This window comes from Chinchilla lanigera, unplaced genomic scaffold, assembly GCF_000276665.1.
Source record: "Chinchilla lanigera isolate Chin_1 unplaced genomic scaffold, ChiLan1.0 scaffold00027, whole genome shotgun sequence".
NCBI lineage: Eukaryota > Metazoa > Chordata > Mammalia > Rodentia > Chinchillidae > Chinchilla > Chinchilla lanigera.
Window position 1 is genome coordinate 18,052,458 of NW_004955428.1, and position 18,955 is coordinate 18,071,412.

At 38.3% G+C, this 18,955-nt stretch overlaps 1 protein-coding gene across 1 annotated transcript; it reads left to right on the forward strand.

The window, feature by feature from the left end:
• The first annotated feature begins 4,638 nt into the window (after positions 1–4,638).
• Il21 (interleukin 21) lies at positions 4,639–13,035 on the forward strand. The gene is made up of 5 exons (XM_005386769.2): positions 4,639–4,936; positions 5,041–5,076; positions 10,359–10,514; positions 12,292–12,369; positions 12,451–13,035. The coding sequence occupies exons 1-5, from the start codon at positions 4,769–4,771 to the stop codon at positions 12,472–12,474; spliced, it is 462 nt and encodes a 153-aa protein (XP_005386826.1). The 5' UTR covers positions 4,639–4,768; the 3' UTR covers positions 12,475–13,035.
• Positions 13,036–18,955: the final 5,920 nt, after the last annotated feature.

The following is an 18,955-nucleotide window of genomic DNA, read 5'->3' on the forward strand; positions in this document are numbered from 1 at the left end:
GAATCCTTTTGGGGTGCAGGAGAAGCACATATCATGAATTAGCATCATTCTAAATGCTGGAGGCTTTTCTCTTCACTTTGCCACGTGGAATGTCCAGTTCTACCCTTGAGGGCTCACTACAAATGAGAGCAGAAAGCGAGTACTTGACACAAAGGGTCACAGGAAGTGCTTGAAGACAGAGCAATGGACATGGGCGCAAAAAGTGTCCAGTCCAGTTTTAGACCTGGCCCAGCTTTCCCCATGTAAAATTATTCACTCTGAGACTTCATCTCCTTCCCTACTTCCTTCCTGGCTGGAAGCTTTCCTTCAGCTCCTTGGGTCTCATGTCTGTCCTAATCAGATATCTACAAGCATAGGCCATTAAAGAAAGTTCTTGAAATATGTCTGTGAATCCTCTTGCATAGAAAATTCAAGTGCTTTCAGGCCTTAACAGTATTAAACTTTTTTAAGTTCCTGGGAAGAACACACCAGACGAAATTCATCACCTCACTCCAAGGTACCAAATAAATATGGACGCCAAGTCAAAATAGTGTAGTTACTGTACAAGTGTGGCCTCCAGCCAGCCTGCTGCCTCTCAGGGTCTCCTGGATGGAAATTCTGGAGCTGCTGTTTTTATGGCTATTGTTGTGCATGTGTTGAAGGAATGGTTCACACAGCCATAACAAAGGTCTCTGGAGGCTAGAAGATATAGATAGCAGTTGTATGACATTTCCTCCGAGAAGCTGATGAACCTTAAGGCTTTGCTCTCCTCACAAATATTAATACAAAATTCTACCATGATTCTAGGAGGCTCATGGATTCCTGGAACACATCTATAGAATCCCACAGATGCCAAGAGAAAGGCCCTGCACAAGGAGTGGATGCTAGAGTTTCTCTATAACCTACGCTCAGGTGCTAAACATGAGAAAACTGGTTATCCCTTCTGCCTTCTGTCCTCCTCTCTTTTCCTCTCTCCTTAACAATAAATCCTTTATCTTGGTCTTGCTTTTCAGTTGGATATAATAGCTGCTGATGAAGACTAAATGTGATTTTTGAGAACAAAATATAGTCTGTTCTGCTATAAAGTGACATACACATTTGTAAAAATCACTTCCCTACATAAAATTGCACAATAAAACCACAGGCTTTTGGGAAACTTGAGGACTGGGGCGGAACACTCAAAAACATTATCAGTAACACAGAAAAAGAGATAGGAACTTAATGAAAAAGACATATTGGACATGCTGCATGGTTAAGAAATACATAAATAGTACAACAAATATGGCACTTGACCTAGAGGAGGTGGGGGTTAGAAGACTGCAGCTGGGGAGTCACTAAGATGTGGCTAAGGAGGGTTCTCTGGGGTCAAAGATTGTGACACTAGACATGGCTGGGTGTGGCTCCTGACATGCGCACTGAAGTGCTGTTGCTGGTGGGTGTTTGAGCTCTGAGTACATCTGTATGTTCTCACACAGCTCAGCTCAGGTGGATCGTTTTCTGCATTCACATAGTGATCTGCACATAAGAGAACATCAAGCTCATATGTTCAAATTGTTCCCATGAGGATAAACTCTCATTTTCAAAGCAAGTGTTATAGCAAGACTGACTGTATCCAGGTTATAACAGTGATTATAATTTGAACAGTAAAAAGTTATAAAGACCCCCAATGACGAGCTGCTGCAAAGGTAACACTTTTCTAAGAAAAGGATGATCTGCTTTGCTTGAGTGACTCAGTTAAATGTCCCTACTCCAGCCTAAGCTCCATTTCAAAATAGTGACAAAAAAATTAAACGAAGGTAAACTGGGCGTCACAGCTTTGAATCCTGTGTCTATCGCAGCTGACGCCTTCTCCAAGCAAGGAGCCCCACATTCCCGGGAAAGTTCTCAAGCGTGTCTATCCCCAAAGTTCCCTACAAGGGGCAGCCGCATAGTCGCACTTGCTTCTGTTCCTCATGCCTCCTTGTCTGCTCTGCCTGCACACTCCAAATGCCTGGGGACATTTTCGCTTTTGTTGGTTCTTCCCTTATCACCCTTTCTCTTTTCTACTCTTCTTGCCTTTTTTCCCAAGAGTAAAAATTCCACACCTAAGTACGTTGCTTTTCTTTGCCATTGCAACAAACTACCACACACTCAGTGGCTTAACATAGCCTAAGTTTACAGTTCTGACTATGAAAAGTGCAAAATAAGCCTCCTGATAGAGTTAAAGCAAGGTGTGGGTGGGGGTGTTCCTTTTGGAGGCTCCAGGGGAGAACTCATTCCTTGACTTTGCGGCTTCCGGAGCCCACTTGCATTCCTTGGCTTGGCCCCCAAATCACTCCAATCTGTTTCTGTCATCACATCTCACTCTTACACTTCGGCTTTCCTACCTTCCTTTTATGAATCCAGGGATTACGTTGGGCTCATCTGAACATAGGATATCTTCCCTATGGCAAGAGTCTCCATTTAATCACATATGCAAAGTCCCCTTTGTCATGGAAAGTGACAACCCATATGTTCCAGGAATTAGGACAGTGGATATGGGGGGCACTATTCAGTCTCTCACACCAGGGGTGACATTGAAAATGTTTGATAACTGATATGCTGTTTGGTGTAGGAGTTCTACTCACAGCAAGGTTTAAGCACCCTGGAGACCTTTGATGTGTTGATTGACAGATTGAGGGGATGCTCGGAGGTTTCAGGGAGGGATTGGGGTGTCTATTATCACAGACAATCACTCAGGGTCGAGAACAATGATTCTAACTGGGCAGTATGGCTTTCATCTGTTTGACAATCATTATAGCCACACTTACATACTTTGGCTTAGTGCTGACCTGCCCATACCCTTCCTTCAGTGGATCTGTAAGTTGTCCTCTCCACTGTCATCCATAATCAGCCTGCAGACCTCCTGGGATTTTAGCATGTGCTGTCCTTGGAATGTCTCATTTAAGTCTCATTGCAGCTCTATCATTAGATTCTGTGTTCCCTTTGCAATAACATTCCCAGCATCACATATACTACTCATTGTTAAAAGTCTGGATTTAAACTCAAGCTCTTTGCTTTAGAAATTGAGCCCTTAACCACTGTGGTTAGTGTGTTCAAGGAGATAAGTATCTCTTTAGGTAGATAAGGAAAGCATGCACCAGGACCTAGCAGGCAATGCTGAGAGGCCAAGTGGCAATCCTTAGTTCAGACCAGTTAGGAAGTTTACAAAGAGCCCACCCCTACAGAATACAGTGATTACAGGGAGGACTTCTTGAACATATTGTAAGAATTCTCATCTACTATATAAGGCCAATCTGTTTTTTTTTTTTTTTTTTTGGTAATTTGGTGGGTAAAGTTACTGAACCTAGGACCTTACACATGCTGGCCAAGTGCCCTATTACTGAGCTACATCCCTAGTCCTTTTAATTATTATTATCATCAGTTTTTAAGATAGGGTCTTGCTAAGTTGCCCAAGATGGCCTTGAACTCCCGATCCTCCTGCTTCAGTCTTTTGAGTAGTTGGGAGTACAGACACGTGCCATTGCTTGCAGCAAAACTGTGTATTCTTGAGTAGACATGGTATGATAAAAAGACCACAGTTACCCTTCAGAACAAATCAAGTCCAAACTCCAATTTAGCTTGACAATTATAACAGATTTTTTTGGTAAGACCTACCTGTGTACAGACTGTTTTGGGCTAGGCTACTATATGCAACTTTCTCAAATAGGTAAAAAGTCTCAAGAATAAGAGAAAGAGAAGAGAGAATGATAAAACCATTTCTGGACTTTGAGTCCTTTAACTTCTACTTGCAACAGATGCAGCTAAAAATGTGTTGCTCATACCCAGAGAAAAAAAATATCTAGCAGAAATAAGTAACACTACTCCAAAAGAAAAAGCACCATTTATGGGTTTCTTTGATTTTGATGTTTATAAAGTTTTTTGGATTTGGACATGAATGAGTATCAACACTTCTCATTTATTTAACTGATGATACAGAAAAGATAGATATTAGGTAACTTGTAGGTGATTATTTTAGAGAAGGTACAGTGAGATCCTGGTTGGGGGTACATTTTTATAGACTTCACTAAAATCATTTATAATATAATATTTATAAATCAGATTGTTAAATAAGATGCCAGAAGCCAACATTAATGTTATTTAAAGAGGCTCTGAGGGAGAATTGGAAACAAATTCTATTTTAAATTCTTGAAGCCTGATAAAGATCTAAAATATTCTTGCTAGTTAGGAAAATATCCCTTTTATTTAAAATTTCCTAAAAGGTAACCTCCCCTACATTCATGATAGAATACAGGATGATTTCAGTCAAAAGATATAGTCATGACTACAAGAAAAAGTCCTGCAAGAGGCACTTGCTGCCACTTTACTCATTAGAGGAGTGCTCTTATGACTGTCAGGGAGAACAGGTAAGATTCCAGGGGATGCAGAGAAGAGGAGATCAAAGTGTTTGTGTTTACTTTTTAAGGTCTTATAGTATCTACTGTTTACCACACACACACTTCTTGATTCATGCTGAAAATTGGAATTCACCCATTTCTCTCTTTTTCCTGTCTAAGATGCAGATTGGGCACATTTCGTTGACTCCATCAATCCCTGCCCCCACGCATTAGCACATGCACACGTATACCTAGCCAGTGGAAAAGAAAAAAGAGTTACTCACATTCATCCATTTTACAAAGATTTCCAGGCTGCAATGGGAGGGCTTTACCTCTCCTTGAAGGATGAATAAATAGGTAGCTTTACTGACAACCTGCTCACTGTCAAACTGAAGTGCAAAGGAGACCAAGGTCTTGCTCTACTGTTGGTATTCATGAGATCCAGTCCTGGCAACATGGAAAGGATAGCTATCTGTCTGATGGTCATCTTCTTGGGGACAATGGCCCATAAATCAAGTTCCCAAAGACAAGACCGCTTCATGATTAGGATGAGTCAACTTATAGATATTGTTGATCGGCTGAAAAACTATGTGAATGACTTGGTAAGATCACACGTGCTACAAGGTTTAAATAGTTTTAAATTAATATAAAAGTAGCCTTTTGGCTTAGAAAAAAATAACTCAGACCTAATTTTCTTTTGCTCCAGGATCCTGCAATTTTGCCAGCTCCAGAAGATGTAAAGGTAAGACTTCCTGAATTGATTTCTGAAAATATATTGATATGACTTTAAATCCACTAAGAAAGGCCTTAGGGTGGTTATTTAGGAATATACTGTACTGCATTTCCATAAATTTAGAGGTTTAATAATTAGTAAAAAGTTGATTTCTATTTTGATTAAATGTCCATAGATTTACCAGAAAGCTAACAAACAAAATGCTACATTATATTCCTTATAAAATATATGTTTTTTTTTCAAGTATCTTTAAGACTTCTTAAGCAACACTGCTAAGACAATAACAAACTAGAAAAGAAATCTACACTATGACTAGTTTTGGTGCAATGAAAAGCTAGTTATATTTTAAGAGCCCCTGGGCATGAAAGCCCTTGAGCCTTCTTTGTAATCTTATTGGAGAAATATAGATACATACCATAAGAAGCAGAATTCACTTTTTAATAACAAGCTAAAAAAGAAATAGTGTGGAGAAATGACAGCATGGAAATCAAAGTGCTCTTTCAGAGTATAATTCTCATATACCTTGTCTTCAGTGAGTCTTGTCTCTGGCCTTCAGTGAAGTCTTTTGAAAGGACCATTTTCAAGAACTCATTCCATGTCTTGAGCCATTTAAATTCAAGTTCCAGGGAAAAGAATTCTGCCACATAGTTCAAGAGTGGTGTCTGCTGATCTTTTGCCCCAGTAACTTCAGTCTGGTCTTCTGGTTTGGACCCTGAGAGGATAAACGCAACTGGGGAAATGTTTCATTGTCATAGACCTTTAATGGCACAAATTAGGATAACCATGAAAGTGTTACCAGTAATTAGTACACTACAAAGGAGGAGAGTTATAGAGATACACTGCAAAGAAAACAATTATGGTAAATGACTGTAAAAGTTTAGAAAGTGAATGAGTCACAACTATTGCTTTTTTCTAAAATTCACTCTCTAGCTCTAAACCTAACCACTCTCATATTTACTAGATTCTTTTCTAATAAGCAACATGTAAAATGAAAGTAGCACATTCAACTTATTGGAAAGCCTTTTATAATGAGTGAGAATATTTCTTAATTTGTGTGTCTGTCAAAACATACCTTTTGCAGGATCTCGTGAACTAACTTTATCTATGGTAGTTAGAGTCCTTTCCTCAGATCCCTAGCTGCAGACTACAACTTGCAAAATAGGAAATGGAAAATATCCCATTTTCTAACTTGATTTGGTCCAATAGGTACAGTACTCCCTTCATGTGCTTTATTAATGAAAAGTTGTTTTTAATTTAAATTTTCTAGTAGCTATTTTTAATATTTATTATTATTACCAACACAGGTTATTTATACAAATTAAAGGGATTCACTGCAATATTTCTATATATGCACACACTGTGCATAGATTGTGTTCCTCCATCCTTCTTTTCCACACCCCTCCCCTTCTACATACTTCCCATCCTCCAGTAATCCCTCACCGAAGGACAAGTTTTATCTTACATCATCATAAGAGGATTTTGTCTCAGAGATGCTGTATCTGTCTGGTAATCTGATCAAGCAGTACTGTCTATGGTATAAGTGAGTAGTCCTATAACTAAGGTCTTTAGGCAAACTCAGGAAAAGAATAGTCAAGGCCACATTAGCATTATATCATGTTTTCCAGAGCAACTATCAAAACAGGATCTGTAACGTACTAATCGTATAACCAGTGGTTCTCAAGTGGTGGTGAGTTTGCGCACCAAAGAACACTGTCTGGAGAAATTTTTGGTTGGCACAGTTAGGGATGGAGGTGAGGGTGCTACTGGCATCTGGTAGTAAGACAACAGAAATGCTCCTAACTGTTCTAGAATGCATAACACAGATCTAACAGCAAAAAAAAATCCAGCCCAGTATGTCAATAGTGCTGCTACTGGGATACCCTGGTATTGTACGTAGGACAAAGATAATCTTACCAAGTTCGCGAGACTTCCTGCTAGGAATGGCAATGGCTTTCTTTGCAAAAGAAAAAAAAATGTAAGTAGGCTTTAAGGAAGCAGGTATTTTCAAATAGTCAACTGTGAAACAACAGAACCAAGTGTGTCTTTTTCCCCAAAGCAGTGCTTGGCTTGCTCTCTGGCTAAAGTGAAGAGTAGTTTTTCACTTTGCCTTCTGACTTGCTTACTGTTGTTCCTTGTAGTCTGCAAAACTAATATAGTAAAGAAAACCCATGTTCTTATGGTCAAAGGGCATAGTAAACAGAGCAAAGGAAAGCAGTGGGTCGTGCTCTCAGGTGGCGCACATACGGGTGTGGGCCACCCTGTAAACTTCTGAGTGCCGGCTCCTAAGGCTGCTGCAGCAAATTCACGGGGAATCTCTCCACTGTCCTCCACGTATCCTTCAGGAAGTTACAGGGCCAGCTCCTTCCTTTCTTTTCCTCTCTGAGGCTGCCTTTGATGTGCATCGAAGCTGTAATCCCAGCCACCTGTTCTGGACCACACATTGTCAGGGGTGTCTCTGCAGCTTGCAGGACTAAACAAAACACCCTTTTATGAATGTGAAAGGGGAAGAGCAGCACCAGAAACTATCTTCCTCTTCTAGTCACAGGAGCTCTCAGAAAGGCCTTCTCCAGTGTAAAAGCTTTGGCCACTGGTCTTGACCACTGCTGGTAATATTGTCTCAAAGGAGTTCGTTCCATATGACCCTTCTCTTTCTTTGGAACCTAATTTTCTTTCAACATACACACGAAAATGTTAACTCAGCATAATGGGCCTCTGTGAGAAATGCTGGTTTCTCAGATCATCGCGGATGAAGCAGTTAGTGTTTTCAGTTTCAGCTGGAAAATATACCTCTTTAAATATGAATATTATTTTTTTCCAGTAAGTTAAGCCGGTTGTGGTGAAAAAGAAGAGAAAAGAAAAAAACTTCAACAAACATGAACATGTGGTTTTCAAGGAAAAAAAAGTGCTAAAATTAACATTTATAAATAGTTTCTATTAAATAAGCATTTTGGCAAACATGGAAAGGACAGTATCTTGCCCTTATGAAAGGCAAGTTGCCCCGATAGAAGGAAAACCAGATAAACTGGTTCTCAGCTTGTGGCTATATATGCAAAGCAAATCTGATGGGTTTGGGTCTTAAAGATGCGTTATTAATCAACATTCATGTTGGGTAAGCATATGGGTTGGAAAATGCAAAACAGGCTAGATGCTAGTTTCAGCTGATTGTCCATGAGAAGATTCAGGTAACATTGTTACGTGTAGGACTGCCCTTGCAAGAACTGGGAGAGATTGAGGGTTCTGGCTATAAGGTAGTGGCTTCCACACATGTTAGTGAAATGAAGACATAGCAACTCCAGGGGGAAATAGCATCACACACACACACACACACACACACACACACACACTTGCTGAAAGAAAAAAATAACTTGAGTATAAGTAACCCAGATACAAGCTTTTAGATCAGCATTACAATATCTTCAATACGTAGATATAAATTGTACTTGTCCAATAAATTCCATCTCCTTTTCAGTTTGATTGCTAAGATTTTGACTAATTTAGTAGTCACTAGTTATTTAGACTCTTCATTCTCTGAGACACTAGTCTTACTTTCCAGGGAATGGCCTTCCCTCCCACTGGTCAGGCAAGTCTCAAATTCTGTTCCTTGACAGCTTGATTCATGCAGAATCCTACCTGCTTTTTTCATGCAGAAAATATGAATATAATTTTTAAAAACTCATGCATGGCTTATTGCAAGTGTGTGTAATCTTAGAGTATGCCATCAGAGACAAGTACCTACTTCCATTTCCCAAACAGCAGTAGCTCTCACCTCTTCAGCTGACCCTACAATAGACACTGAACATTTACTGGTAAAAAGACACTATGTAAAGTGCTGCACAGAATAACATGTTGCTTCAAATTCACCACTGATAGATGCTTCTATGTACATACAGATAGAAACTGCAAATTAAAAAGATTCTTGGTCAGACCATAATTTACCCAAAGCTATTACCAGTTACAGTGCAACTTTAAGGGTCTTATAATTCAGCAACTGTGTTCTTTAAAAAATTTTTGTTTTGTGGTACATGTTTGTGATACATAATAAGTACATGTTTTTGATGTATATAATTATTCCTCAAAACATATATATATTCTTGATCATTTTTGATCCCCTTTCCTCTTTATGTTCCTGTCTCCCCCCTTTCTTCTGATCACTTTCCCCATTTCCAAAAACTCTACCTTAATATTTTCTATGACCTCTCCTTTATTTTACTCTCGAATTTATATATATTATGGATTTCTCAAATAGGAAAAACCATGTGATATTTAACCTGCCTCTGATTTATTTCATTCAACATTATGGTCTCAAGGTCCATCCATTTTCCTGCTTGAATTCATCTTTCTTTATTGTTTAATTATACTCCTCAAAGAACTAAAACTAGAAATTCCATTGGGTTCAGTTATGCCACTCCTGGATATTTTCCCCAAAAGAGTTCAAGGCATCATACTATGGTGATTCTCACAAAGCCATATTTGTAGCAGTGCAATTCACAATAGCTGAACTATGGAAACAGCCTAGATGCCCATCAACAGATGAATAGATAAAGTGACTATTGAAAGTAACTATTCTTAAACCAAAAAAGTGACTATTCTTAAACCAAACTAACTCTCCCTTACAAAACACAAAGGTCCTGCATACCAAAAAACATCAAAATGGTCCTCCATAGAGGATTAGGATTAAAGAATTGCAAAAGTTCACACTCCTTTCCCTCATTTTTGCAGTGTAGGAAAACAAATGTCCCTCTTCTCTAAGACAAGAGGAAATTTTGAAGCAGCCATTTCTTTTTTCTTCTTCCTTTCTTTTCTTTTTCTTTCTTTCTTTCTTTCTTTCTTTCTTTCTTTCTTTCTTTCTTTCTTTCTTTCTTCTTTCTTTTTCTTTCTTCCTTTCTTTCTCTCTCTCTCTTGCTCTTTCATTCTTTCTTTCTTCTTTCATTCATTCTTTCTCTTTCATTCTTTCTTTCATTCTTTCTTTCTCTCTCTCTTGCTCTTTCTTTCTTTCTTTCTTTCTTTCTTTCTTTCTTTCTTTCTTTCTTTCTTTCTTTCTTTCTTTCTTTCTTTCTTTCCTGGGAATTGAATCCAGGATCTTGTGTTTGCCCGGCAGGCACTATACTGCTGAGCTACATTCCCAGTCCCTCTGTTTCTTTTGGTCAAAGATTAGGTGGAGGTGAAATCAGACACCTCACCTTCTCTTGAAATAAATGTGATCTCAGACAGTTAGTCGAGGTAGCTGGGAAGGTCATTTTAACTTTTTGAAGAACTTTCGTTGACATGCATACAACTTATTTCTCTTTCAGGAACACTGTGAGCACTCAGCTTTTGCATGTTTTCAGGAGGCTAAACTCAAGTCAGCAAATACAGGAGGCAATGAAAAGATTATCAGCATATTAATTAAACAGCTGAAGAGGAAACTACCTCCTTCAAACACGGACAAAAGGAAGAAACATAGACAAGTAAGATTATAATTTGTCACATGTTTTATCTGCATTAACTATAATGTAATGTAGTTGTTATATTACAACAGCATGCTTACACACACACACACTCACACACTCACACACCCTTTTAGCCAGAGCCTTCAGTGTCTTCCTTGTCATACATGGTAGGTTTTGAGAAATGGGAACTCCTCTTTCCAGTACTTGAATCTCAACTGCTAGCAAATTATTAGAATTTCTGATAACAGCTGGGATATGTTAATGTACTTCTGAAGATGACGGAAGTCATTCGGAAGAGAATGCAATTGTGATTTAGAAATTAAGAAATATTTCCTTCTCATTATACATATGGTCATATATAACTTGTATTCTTATTGATAGGCGCTACCTCCTGGGTTTGGACATGATAAATATCAAACTGGTTTTCTCTCTTAAAGAATATTATTATGCCAGACAATTACAGAGTCAGCACTGAATTTAAATAAGTATATCCCATTTCTTGTCCGGGAAATTTCAATGTCCCCTGTTTTGGGGGCTTGAGTCCTTCTTATATATCTCTTATGCCAAGTCATGAACAATGCTGATACTCAAGAACATGAGTAATTTAAACATTAATCAAAACCATGGAAACCACATAAAATAAGTTACTTTAAATTTTATCAGTTCTTGCTCGTCTAAGAAACTCTACATGTGATTCCAATGAAATCTTAATTACACTATCAAAATGATTCTTTCTTTGATTGCTTGACCAGGTTACCATGTGAAAAATAGCCTTTTAAAATTTTCTTCATAAAAAAAGGAGCATGACTTTCAAGCTCCAAACCAAAGGCTCATGAAATGGGAATATTGGGATTGAACTCAGAACTATCCAGTTAATCAGCTTTGAGTACTACTAAAGAGGTGACTTGTCCCCAAGTTCCAGAAAGTGGTTAACTGTCAAAATGAGAACTGGAGCTTCTCTGTTATCTTTCAGCCAGATGTTCTCATTGCTGGTACTGGGCACTAAATATCAAGCAATGACCTAGTGTTTGGTATCCCTACAGGAATAAGAGTAAAGACTATAAACCAAGAAATTAAGAAGAAAGGAATAAATAAATGTAACCATGCAACATACATGAAAACTTATTTAATCTTCCTAGTAATCAAATAAATCCCAGTTAAAATAAAGAAATCGTATGTTTTCCAGTTTAGAATTTTTTAAAAGACCCCCAAAATAAAAATGCTCCAGGTAAAAGGGGTAAAACTTTATACTGTGCATTTTCCAATGCTTTAGAAATTTGTATCCCCTTAATTTCATTATTCTGCTTCTATGAATGTTCAAAATAAATTAAAATGCATATGAAAATTTTTTTATAGATGTGTTAATACTTCTTTGCAGTTTATATTCAAAGGAGAAAGCAAGCAACATATGTGTCCAAAAATAGTAACAATTACATTTGGAATACAAAGCAATTATCATACATCATATATTTAAAGGGTACTTAACATGTAGGAAATACATGTGATACATTAACTAAAAACAACACAAAAATTACTAACTAGTGTAACATAAATGAGAATAAAATTAAAAAACAAGACACTGGGAGGATACATATTAAAGCACTGCAGTGGTTATCTCTGGGGTGAGATTACAAGTGTCTTTTCCCATTGTTTGGAAGAATTTTATGTACTTTTCCAAATGTTGTTTAGTGAACATCATTTCTGTTTTATATGGCAAAAATAAATTTTAAATGAACATTTTGTTAAGCAGGAGAAAATTTTACATGGGGAATGCTACTTTCTCATTGATTTCTAGACATGCCATTCATGTGATTCTTATGAGAAAAAACCACCTCGAGAATTCCTAGAAAGGATGAAATCACTTCTCCAAAAGGTATCTGATTTTCTATGTTTATATTTACCTATCCAAATTGCATGTTATATTTAGATTACTCATGGCTTACTATTTCCACAGATGATTCATCAGCACCTTTCCTAGAATGCATGGAACAGGAAGATTCCTGAAGATCTAATCTGAAGCTGGACACTATATTATGTACTCTAATACAGTAGTGAGACTCACTTCTTGATATTTCAAGTGCATAAAAGTATAATATATTAAGGGTGGGAAAAAAGACCTCAGATAGGTGTGCAAAGTTAGGATAATTTCCCCAAAATTATTATGCAGTACTTCAGTTTAATCCATATGCTACATAGCTGGTCAACTTGGAAAAACTTTCTACTCAACTAGAGTCTGGTTTCCTATGTCATGGATTTCTCTGACCACTGAAGTTTTTACTGTATCTTACTGCCCAACTATAACATCTCTTGACTGGATGAGACAGTGAAATTTTTAACCAAAAATACAATTTGGGAACATACTAATCCTGTGTTAACCTTGATCTTGATTACCACAAGAATGAGGTTTATTATGATCATAATTTAAAAGGTGAAAATATAGAAGCTGAAAATATGCAAGCATAGGATCAAAATGCAAAGTTGAAATCTTTATTCTTTTGTTGAAATGAAAACTAAATATTTAAAAGTTTATATCTGAGGAGTTCACTTTTTATTTCAGGATGTATAACATATAAATATGTAATTTAAGTAGGAGGAGGATAGTTTCAGCAGATGGGTGCAAAAAATCTTATTTCATTATTGGGTTTATAAAAATATTTAAATACTATGGATATGAATGTATTTATGGAATAGACTTTTATTCTTTGCTGTTTTTTTTAAAAAAGTGGTAATTTAGTATTAAAAAGTGGGTTGAATGTTACCTGCCCCTAGTCTGAAGTCCCTTTATAAGCTAATATCTGAAGTTTGTCAAAATGTCAATTAAAAGTTAGAGAAGGATATAGCAGGTAACCTTCTGGAATCAAATAGTGAAAAAGTCTTGCAGTTGTCTTTTCAAATTGCTGGGTTGTATTACGAGTGAACTAATAACTCCAGGTGCCCATCGCCTTTCTTCCCCCCATTCTTTCCTTTCTTCTTTTTAAAATGAAACTTCTGTGATGAAGACATTTCAAAACATGTTTAGTCTTTGGCTATGGTTGCATGATTTGTACACGACAAATTTAATCACTTTCCTAAAACAAAATCAGGAGACAAATTAAGAGGCCAGGAGTCTTGTTCCAATTTAAAACAAACTTCTGCATAAACGTTTTCATCTTTCACCCATGGGCAGTAAAAACAAGCAACCTGCTCTAACTTCCATTTTATATCAATTGCAGCAGTTTGTTTAACTATAGAAACTCTAGAATAGTAAAATTTTCACTAGAATGGTATAAGCTATTTGAGAATTTCTTATTGTTAAAATAGCTCTGAGTGTGCATGAGGATATGCGAGAGGAAAGGCTTTATGCTCTCAGAAAAAAAATTATCTACTTGAAAGCATTTTAAAAACAAACACAGACTTCACATAAAATTCTAAAAGACATATGGAAAATCAATGATTTAAGCAAAGCTCAATGAAGAAATAGAGGCATAACCGAAGCTAGGTCTTCTATTTTATCATCAGAAACAAAGTACTCTTTAAAAATTTTAGAAGATGTTCCTGTACAGAAATCATGGACATATGAGCCTACTGATGATGGTAAGCATATAAAAGCTGCCAGATTGTTAAAGGTGCCAGCCCAGGTTGCTGGGATTAAAGTTGAAAGCTGGCACAGAGATGTAAAACCTCTGAAAGAAAGTGTATAGAAAGCGGAGTCTAAAGTTTTACTCCTGGCTTTTTACTTGGTTGACTTCTCAACACTGTAAATTTATATTTAAAACGATGTATTTATTTTGTTTATCACTAGAAATCTCTGTTCTAACCTTTCCAGGAGTGTATCTACTCTAGTAAAATTAGTGTAAGCAGGCATTGTTCTGTCAAGATCCCACCAGCACCCCAGAAAAGGCAATAAAACAGTTCCATCTTCTTCCCTACCTTCACTGCTTGATTTAGTCAGTTCTCAGAGGGACACAGAGATGACCTGTGCATGTCTCTCTTCATCTTTTCTGGTGATACAGAGACCTGAAATGTGTTTGGCTCTGAAATTGTGGCCTCTTAAACTTTCTGGGTTTCCATTTCCTTATCTACAGAAAAAGGGTGCAGACTCCATTTCTAAAGATTATTCTGCATGTTTTAGAGCTTTATATATCGAGGAATCTCTAAGGCTCTGGGTACCCTGCCAGGAACACCTGACCACACTTCTGAGAAAAACATTGTACTGACTTTGATGTTCAATCCCTCAACCTTACTTCAACAGCATTTGTAGCAATACTCACTGCAGAAAGAAGGGAAGTGTTTTCAATTTTAAAAAAGGAAAGGAAGAAGGGAGAAAGGAAGAAAACAAATACATTGCTGTAGGCTATGGGAGAATGAGAGTTTAGGGAAAATTAATCACGACTTTTCGCTATTTTAGCTGAATGTGCCTTCTTTGGATCCTTGTGTAAAGTTGTAGCATTATTATTCTATATTATTGCTCTGTTGTATTTACATTCACATCTGAGAATTTAGTTTTAATATAAACTATGTACTTTATAACTTAATGATTATTTATTATATATTTGGTTTTAAATGTTTATGTTCATGGTTTCTTATTTAAGACCTGATCATATTAAATGTTACCCAGTCAGTACAACTGTCTTTTTGTGATTCCCTGGAAACACTTAATCCAAGAGTTCAGGCAGAAAATAAAAGATGGTTTTTAGTTGCTGAAAGCACTTTACCTGTCTGTGGTAAAGATAGTTGTCTCTCCTTACCTGCTGCTACTGAAATAGAAATGTCCATTTCCCGTTCCAGCCTCAAAGAGGTATCACCTCCTTTTCACCCCCACCCCACTGTCCAGCAGGTCTGGTAGGAGTTGAAGCTGCCCTTCCCAGGCTCATGGCCACATTACATGTCCACTCCTGCAAGAACTCCTTGCTGTGTGCACGTTTACCCTATCTTAGCTTTTTTGTCTTCACTTATTAACAACTGTCATCTCCTGGTTAGGATTCAGTTCACTGAGAACTTAGATGTGTTTTCCCCATGATTCCAATTTCTTCCATCATGGCGGGCAACTTCAATGTCCATGGGGAAGATTATCACATTGCAATTTCCCAGAAATTTGACTTCAGTTCTGAGAACCTTCACGTTTACCTCATCCTGTGGCCTATTCTTGTGTCCAGACTTTATCATCTGGAATCCTTCTCTTGCTGAAATTTTCACATATGGAGAACTACCACCTACTAGGTTTTTTAACTCCTGAAACTGCCCTGCTTCTTCCTTCAGGCCCTCACCTCTCCCTATGGTCTCCTTAGCTCCCTCCCTCCCTGGTCCCAGCCCCATCAGTCCCTGGAATGCAGGCCAGCAGCACTCTATCTCCCTCCCTGCACATTCTTCTTGAGTACCTGCCTACAAGCTAGCTGTCTTATGCTTGACCCTAATCCAGCTTCAGAGAGTGGCTTTGGTCCCCCACCTTGGGGGAACTTTTCAAACTCCATATATGGTTTACTGGGGTCACTTTCTCACTTGACTCTCAGCTCTGACTATTCATCTGCATTTTTTCTTTTTGTGGTATGGACAATCGGACAATCGAAGTTAGGACCTCACGCTTGCCAGGCAGGGGTGGTGCCGCTGAGCTATATCTCTGGCCTTCATCTGCTTTTAACATGTGCCATTGCTTTGGATAAGAGACCCCCTCCACCTATTCCAGCCCCCACTCAGCCCAGGCTTGGCATCGCTTCATGTAGAAAAGAGTCATCCTCAATGAGAGAATAATCAGTTCACGTATCTACATTTTCTTATCTCCCATCCACACATCAAACCGCTATGATCTGATTTCTACCCACCCCTCACACTTTATCACTGTATCATTAAAGCTGCTGTGTCTCTGATCAACATTGGCCTCCTAATTACCCAACTCACAATGTGTCTAGGTCATTCTGTTCATCTTAGCACGGCCTTTGCTACCCTTGACCACTCCTTCTCTTCTCCCTGACATTGGAGTCTCCTTGTTGCCTGGTTGTTGAGTCGCCTCTCTGACCACACATTCTCAATGTCCTTGCTGGCTTGCTTTTCCATGTCTGCTCCTTAGAAACTGATGCTCTTGAGGTTCTCTTATTGGCCATCTTTTCTCACTTTAAGCCTTTGCTCTGGATTCATGAATCCTCCTGCTGTTTAAATATCCCTTATATGCTGACCCTTAAATCCACCGCAAAAGGTTAGACTTCTGGTAGTTTTGCAGGGCCATGTGTTTATTTTCTCCCTGAAGATTTTGTCTCTGACTTCCAGACTTTCCACTTTAACTTGCCAGAACTGATTTCACCCTTTTCTTCCACTTCTACAACCTTCACATTGTCAAGAGCTCCCTAAGCTTAACTGACGGGGCCACATCTTTCCTTCCCTCACTGCTACCAGCTGATCCCTGGGCCTCATTAAATCCATTCTTTCTTTTCTATTCTTTCTGCACAGACTTCATTCAGACTCTCAGCTCTTGTTGCAATAACTTTCAATTGAGTTTCTAGCTTCACATTTTTTACTCTCTCTAACCTACCTCCACAAGGTCACCAGAGTCACACTGGTGATTTCAGTCGGACCCCAACTGTTACGGCTGTGTGTAGACATCCCCTAAAAGCCTCATGCAGTTATAGGTGGGGCTTTTTAGAGGTAGTTGGATCTAGGATGTGTGATGCTAGGATTGAGTGTGTGGTGCTGTCACTAAGTGTATGATGCTTGGATCTGTGGTTATTAAATTAGTCTATGGCTTAAGAGCACAGAGCCTGCCCAGCAAGCATGAGGTCATGTGCTAGATCCCCAGTACAAAAAAAGCACAATAAATTAGTTCACTGATCGTTCTGGCATAGTTCTGGGTTTGGATAATGGAAAGGCCCACCTGGATGTGGGCAGCACCACCCAAGGGGCAAGTATCCTTGAAGGGATAAAAGGGAGAAGCAAGCTGCTGCTATGTTGCTGCGTACTACCTTCTTCCTGCCATGAACTATTTCTTCTCTTTGATGCCCCTCTGTTATGCAACCCTACCTTGAGGCCAGCCAACTATGAACTGAAACTTTCATAAACTGTGAGATACAATAAACCTTTCTTCCTCTAACTTTAGGTGTTGAGTATTTTGTCTCAGCAATAAGAAAAGTCACTAAAGCAACAATATCCCCTTATTTAAAATCTTGCACTGAGCCTGGCAAGTGGCAAAAACTGCAGTTCCAGTTATTTGGGAGATTGAGGTAGGAAGATCACTTGAGCCAAGGAATTCAAGGGCAGCTTTGGCAATAAAGTGAGACAATATCTCAAGAACGAAAACCAAATCCCATAAAACCTTTTATTTGCTCCATTTAAAAGAAATTCCAGGCCAGAAGCAAGGTATGGAAGACCCTTTGTCATCTGTCACACTCAGATCTTAGATTCTTTCCACCTTGTATGTCACATCCCAGCCAACTCAATCTGTGGCCAGCTCCTTAGACACTCAGTGTTTCCTTCTCTGTACCTTTGTTCTTGCAATGGTCTCTGTTCTAGAATATTCTTCCTCCTCCTGTCCTTATGCTTAGGAAACACTCACATGTCTGTCAATATTCAGGTTAATCATCATCTCTTCTAGAATTTTCTATCTTACTCTATCTCTCTCACAGTGGTAAACCCACCCCACCTTCAGAATTTTAGCATACTTTGGTTATTAGGCTTAAGATGGTATATGCAAATATATATCTATCTATCTGTCTATCATCTATCTATCTATCTATCTATCTATCTATCACCTATCTCCCTTTCCAGAATGTAAGCCTCTTGACAGGAAGAACTGCATCTTGCTAGTAAAATCCCTCAGTGTAGGAAATAACATAAAATAGAAAACAAATGTTTGCAAAGTTGAACCAAACACAAAACTCAGGACTTATTCATTAACGCTTTCTTTAACCTCTGTCTTTCTTTTATATGGTGAGTCTAATTATCATCCAACCTAGTTAAGTCTGTTTTCAAAATATGTCTAGAATCCAATCACTTCTTACCACCTTCAGCTTTCATGTTATTCAAAGCCACCACAATCTTTCACTCAGATGATTGTAACTCCTTCCTAAATAGTTCTCCTGCTTTCATCCTTGCTCACCATCAAAATCTATTTGAAATAAAGCAATCTGAATGCTCCCCTTGAAAACCAACCAGAGCATGTGGTCCCACAGTTCAAACCTTCTAGTGGCCCCCACATCATCAAAGCTTGAGTTCTATACCAAGGGCTACTTGGTCAATCTATTCCCACCTCTCTCACCTCTTTTACTCTGCTTATTCAACTCCAGCCACATTGGTGATTTTCTTTTTCCAGAACTCCAGGAACATTTCACCTAAGGCATTTGCACTTTTTCTTCCCTCTAGAATGTTCTACCAAATGTCCAAATGGCTCATTCCTTTACCTCCCTTCTGACCTTGCTCAGTTGTCATCTTTATGAGATCTTCTTTGACTACTGGCCTATTTTAAATTGCAAAACTACACCCAAACAGCAATATTT

What these genes read in the sequence shown, in the direction of transcription:
- Il21 (XM_005386769.2), top strand. Translation starts at nt 4,769, where the DNA reads ATGAGATCCAGTCCTGGCAACATGGAAAGGATAGCTATCTGTCTGATG. An exon ending in AAAACTATGTGAATGACTTG is followed by an intron (nt 4,937 to 5,040) that starts GTAAGATCACAC and finishes CTTTTGCTCCAG; the next exon opens with GATCCTGCAATTTTGCCAGC. An exon ending in AAAGGAAGAAACATAGACAA is followed by an intron (nt 10,515 to 12,291) that starts GTAAGATTATAA and finishes ATTGATTTCTAG; the next exon opens with ACATGCCATTCATGTGATTC.